Source organism: Cervus elaphus, chromosome 2 (genome assembly GCF_910594005.1).
Source record: "Cervus elaphus chromosome 2, mCerEla1.1, whole genome shotgun sequence".
NCBI classification, from domain to species: Eukaryota; Metazoa; Chordata; class Mammalia; order Artiodactyla; family Cervidae; genus Cervus; species Cervus elaphus.
In genome coordinates, this window is record NC_057816.1 from 23,729,855 (window position 1) to 23,735,735 (window position 5,881).

At 40.2% G+C, this 5,881-nt stretch overlaps 1 protein-coding gene across 1 annotated transcript; it reads right to left on the bottom strand.

Moving 5' to 3' along the window:
- Positions 1–3,633: 3,633 nt before the first annotated feature.
- On the bottom strand, positions 3,634–4,563 carry LOC122705436 (putative olfactory receptor 10D4). The gene has a single exon (XM_043920813.1). It carries the CDS (start codon positions 4,561–4,563, stop codon positions 3,634–3,636), a length of 930 nt encoding a protein of 309 aa, XP_043776748.1.
- Positions 4,564–5,881: the final 1,318 nt, after the last annotated feature.

Sequence of the window (5,881 nt, forward strand, 5' to 3'; positions counted from 1 at the left end):
ACACTTTTCATTACTGTATCAGTATACTTGTCAAACAATCTGAAATGCCTTTGTCAGCTGGTATTCTCTTTTCCATGGACACTAGAGATACACTATCCATTTGTTCAACAGCTTTATGAAGGGACAAGCTACATATCATAAAAATCAACTCTTGTTAAAAACACAATTTAATTATTTTTTTAAATTTACAGAGTCATGCAAACATTGTCAAAATTCTGATCATTTCCGTCACCCAAAAGTTTCCCTGGGATCAATTTGCAATTAATTCCCATTCCCACTCCCCTCCCCAGGAAGCTAACCACTAATTTACTCTTTGTCTCTGTAAATTTGTCTTTTCTAGGCATTTCATACATATGGAATGATACAACATGTGTTCTTTGAACCTGGCTTCTTTCCCTTAGCGTAATGCTGTTGAGGTTCATCCATACTATATCACACAAAAATAGTTTGTCGGAGACTTTTTCTTGCCAATAGTATTCCATAGCATAAATACATTATATTTAGTTTATCCTTTCACTAGACATTCAAGACATTTCTACTTTTGAGTATTATGAGTAACACTCCTATGAACAATCACATGAAAATCTCCCTATGGATCCACTTCCTTTTCATCTACTATCCAAGACTGTATATTTTTTTCTGAGATTTTGATCAAATCATCATAACATCTTCTGATATCAGTGATAAGCCTCATAAAATCAAACTAAATTGTAGAACGTTTTTGTAGACATCCAATCCCTTCCATCAAATGTTTATTCTCATTATGTTCTATTTCAAGCGATGCTATTTTCCTGAGTCTTAGTTCAGCCTACTGTGGGTGCTCTATATGCACAGTGTACGTAAGGACATATCTAATAGCTTTCAGAATTGAGGTTTTTCAAAATAACTTAAAGGCACAACAATTCTTCGGAAATCGAAATATCTCTCGTCAAAATGGTAGCTCTCACTGTGCTGAAAGTCAAGCTGCTCCCTACCCTTCCCCTACATTACTTTACATTCTACAACGGCAGATGTAGAAGGGCACCTCCATGCCTACCGTGTTTGCTAACAATTGGGCTCTCAGGCCACCATGTGGTTTGAGAACTGATAATCCATCTACTGCTAGTGTAGGGTATATGACCCATGTCAAGACAGAAGAAAAAGGGAAATCTGAAATAAATGCTTGAGGGAAAATTCTAGAGACAGAACAAAAGAGATATCAATTGTATTCACTGGGTGTGGGGGCGGGGGAGATGAAGAAACATTATTTGGCCACAGATCTAAGCTTTCAAAAAAAATGTTACAGGACCTTCGTGGTGGCACAGTTGTAGAGTCCACTTGCCAATGCAGGAGACACAGGTTCGATCCCCGGCCCAGGAAGATTCCACATGCTGCAGAGCAGCTGAGCTCGTCGGCCACAACTGAAAATGATCCAAATACATTCTGTCTATAGGAGACACAGTTCAGAATAGAAAGATATAAACAAAAAGAAAATAAAAGCATAGAAAAAGAGATGTCATGCTAACATCCACCACAGGGAAGCTGAAGCGGCAGGACTAATAGACAAAACAGACTTTAAAACAAAAAATGTTACTAGAGATAAAAGGGAACATTTTATAATGATAAAAGGGTTGATCTATTATGAAAATAGAACAATTGTAAACATATATGTATTTAATAACATGTAGCGACCTTAGAAAACCAAAGTAACTAGGGAAATTCAGGCCACATAAGAAGTTCGTGGTTCAGTGAAAAAGACTCCCATCTGCCAATGCAGGAGACACGCGATCTATCCCTGGGTTTGGAAGATGGCCTGGAGGAGGAAATGGCAACCCAGTCCCGTATTCTTGCCCAGGAAATCCCTTGGACAGAGGAGCCTGGCAGGCTGCAGTTCATGGGGTCGCAAAAGAGTCGGACACGACTTAGCAACTAAACAACAGCAAAGATAAGAAGTGGGAAAAAAAACAAAAACCAGAACCTACTACTACATGTTTGAACCTTGAAAACATTATGCTAAGTTAAGAAGACAGCCTCAAAAAAATAAGCATTATAGAATTCTATTTATATAAAATCTCAAGAACAAGCAAATCTGTAGATACAGAAAGTAGATTAAGTTGCTTACAGCTGAAGGTGATAGGGGTAATAAGATGATAGCTACAAGGTATAGGATACCTTTTTCTGATGGTAAAAATGTTTTAAAATTGGCCATAGTGATGGTTGCATAGATCTTTGAATATAATAAAAAAAAACATTGACTTGTACACTTTAATTGGGTGAACTATTTGGGCCATGAATTATCTCAGTAAAATTAGTTTAAAAATTGTGGCAATTGAAATTACTTGATACACTATTAAAATAAGAAAAGATTATATATATATATATATACATATGTATATATATATACAACTGTATACATATACATATGTAAATAGGTATATTCATGATGTACATTTAGATTACATCATTATAAACAAGAATTCAGAAATTTTAGTTCCAATTTAGTCATTAATGAGAGAGATAGGAGAAATGTCAGAATGTTAATGGTGATTATCATTTTTGTGGTAGGGTTAATTTGTAATTTCTAGTCACTTTACTTTTTTACAGTTTTCCTATTTTCTTCAAACCTATTTATTTACATGAGGAAAAAGAAGATTATTATTGCTGAAGTGCTAGGAATTTTGGAACTCACACTCAGTCTTTGATTTAATGGAAGAAAATCTGCAGTCACTGTTACAGAATTAAAACTACTGTTGTTAAGAACACATACTTCCCTAAGACTAGAGGATCTATGAAACACATACTAGTAGGTATGTGGATATCATCTGGTTTCTGAAATGTAACCAAAATTCTTTATATCAGACTTAGGTACATAACACTCCTCACAACATAGATGAAAAAAGTGATGAAAATTAATGGAATGGAACAAACTGAATAGACTACAGATTTTTTTTTTAATTGGAGAATGCTTCATGTAAGTTGAAAAGACGTTCCTAGAAAAGTGGGCATTTGTGCTATACTTCTGACAATACAAAGCTTTCCAGGTGACAGTGGTAAAGAATCCTCCTGCCAATGCAAGAGATGCAACAGCCCTGGGATCAATCCCTGGGTCGGGAAGATCCCCTGGAGTAGGAAATTGCAACCCACTCCAGCATTTTTGCCTGGAAACATCCGTGAATAGAAGAGCCTGGTGGGCTATGGTCCATGGGGTTGCAAAGAGTCAGACATGACAGGATACCCCCACACACTTTTCTGACAATACAGAGGAAGCATTATTAGCACAAAGTTAAAACCCTAGCAGCCACAGTCCTACCTAGCTCAGCAACCTTCTATCTCTGTGATACTGCAAAAGTCTCTTAACCTTCCAGTGCCTTCATATCCTCCTCTGTAAATTGGGATAATACCTACTCCATGTGATAATTATCCTAATAACATATATCAGTAGTTATAAAGTGCATAGAGGAGTGCTTAGCCCATGATAAGTGCTGTAAAAGATTTTGCTCAATAAAAATTATATAAATATATACATGCTAATCACACACAAAAAAAATCCATTCAAATTGTTTAGCAGTCACACCAACGCTAAGACACTAGTCATCCCCGATAAACACAAGGCAAATTTATAAGCACAGGTACTGATAGAGAAGCTTACACTCCTCAGGTATGTACTCCCTGGATTAGTGCTTTCCTCAGAGCCAACTTCACATCCTTGTTTCTCAAGCTGTATATCAAAGGATTCAGGGAAGGGTTAACAATATTATTCAACACCTGAACCATAGAATCCAGCCAAGGGCTGGAGGCAGGCTGGAGATAAATGAGGACCACGGGTCCATAGAAGAGCAGGACGGAAGTCAGGTGGGCACTGCAGGTGGAGAAGGCTCTGTGCCTCCCTTCTGAGGAGCTGATTCTCAATATAGAGATAGCGATGCGAGTGTAAGAGGTGAGGACAAGAAGGAAACACAGGAGTGCCACAACACCTACGTTGGTGACACTCACCCTGTGAGCTAGAGAGGTGTCCTCACAGGCCAGGGGCAGCACCACCGGGATGTCACAGAAGAAATTGCCCACCTCCGTGGGGCCACAGTAGGGTAACCTAAACACAAGAAATGTGAGGACAGACGCATGCACGCTGCTCCCCACCCAGGTGCTCAGAGTCAAGATGGCGCACACCCTGGGGCTCATGATGACCGTGTACCGCAAGGGGTGACAGATGGCGGCGAAGCGGTCACAGGCCATCACGGTGTACAGGAAACACTCCGTGCAGCCCAGGAAGTGATAAAAGAAGAGCTGGCAGGCGCAGCCCTGGTAGGAGATGGTCCGGCTTTGCCCCAGTAGGTAGAGCATCATTTTGGGGGAACTCACGGAAGGGAAAAAGATGTCAAACACTGACAGGTTGCCCAGGAAGAAGTACATGGGGGTGTGGAGGTTGGAGGAAGTGAGGATGGCCAGGAGAATGAGCAGGTTCCCCACGAGAGTGAGCAGGTAGAAGGTGAGGAAGAAGACAAAGAGCGCGTGTTCCAGCCCCTGTGTGTGAGGGATTCCCATGAGGAGGAACTCGGTTACTGGTGTGTGATTCCTCATCTTCATATCTAGTCACACCTGGAAGATCAGTGGTCTCACTGAGATGGGCTTTCCCCAAAACACTAATACCTGCACAGGACCCAGAGGAAAGGGATAACATCTATATATTATACATAAAAAACTTCCAGATGGGAGTCAGTCCAGTTCTTGCTAATTAACATGCAACATCCAGTCATTTTTCATCTGTGTCCTCTGAAGGATAATAGACAGCACAAGAGAAAGAATAGAGCAGAGGGTAGAAGATAAATGCTGCCTCAGATGTATCTGAATTTAAACGCCCAATCTAATTCCCACTGAGTGATTTTGAACGATTTAAAAAAAAAATCTCCATATCACCTCGGTATCTGGGTTAATAGTTTAATAATATCTTATGATTCTAAGATTTAATAATATCTAATGATTCTACTTTGGCCACCTGATATGAAGAACTGACTCATTGGGAAAGACCCTGATGCTGGGAAAGATTGAAGGCAGGAGGAGAAGAGGATGACAGAGGATGAGATGGCTGGATGGCACCACCAACTCAACGGACATGAGTTTGAGCAAGCTCCAGGAGTTGGTGGTGGACAGGGAAGCCCTGGCGTGCCGCAGTCCCTGGGGTCACAAAAAGTCAGACATGACTGAGTGACTGAACTTGATTCTAACGAGGAATAATGCTTTAATATATATAAAACCCCTAATGTAATGCTGCAAATTCCTACCCTCATTAGAAAATTCCCTCAAGGTACTGAATTCTGATTTCAGTGCTCCTTTACTCCACACAGCATTTGACTTAGGCTGATCTGCAGCTGCAGCACTTTGGAATCATCTATTGATGTCAGCGATTCACAAAAATGCTTTCTCCATCGTCAACTCAAAAATGGACAAGAACCATCTAGAGGAAATACAGTGAAACACGATGGAAATGATAATATTTAATTCAGGAAAAAGCAACAGGCAGTTAGCAATAATAAAAACAACTATCTTCTTTCAATGTTACAGTCAGTCTCTCAATAGAAATTATGTCTGCAATATGACAATGTATGCCATCCCAATGAAGGTTTTTAAGACTCAGCGTCATTAACTAGGGAGTATCTTAAGAAAATCCATGGAGTCAGCTAAGTCCGTATTTAGTCCAAACTCCAATAGAGCCGATTCCCATCTTCTCTCACATGCCTATGGTGTGATTGACCCATCAGATGAGGAGAGAGCATTCCAGAAAGAAGGCACCTACAGATGGAAGGGAAAGAGTCGACATGGGCTGGAATCCAGGCTCCACATCCACCCTCCTGCTTTCTTTCCTTTAGAGGCTGTGGAATAGAAGGCCAGGTTCTGAAACCAGAGA

What these genes read in the sequence shown, in the direction of transcription:
- LOC122705436 (XM_043920813.1), bottom strand. Translation starts at nt 4,563, where the DNA reads ATGAAGATGAGGAATCACACACCAGTAACCGAGTTCCTCCTCATGGGA.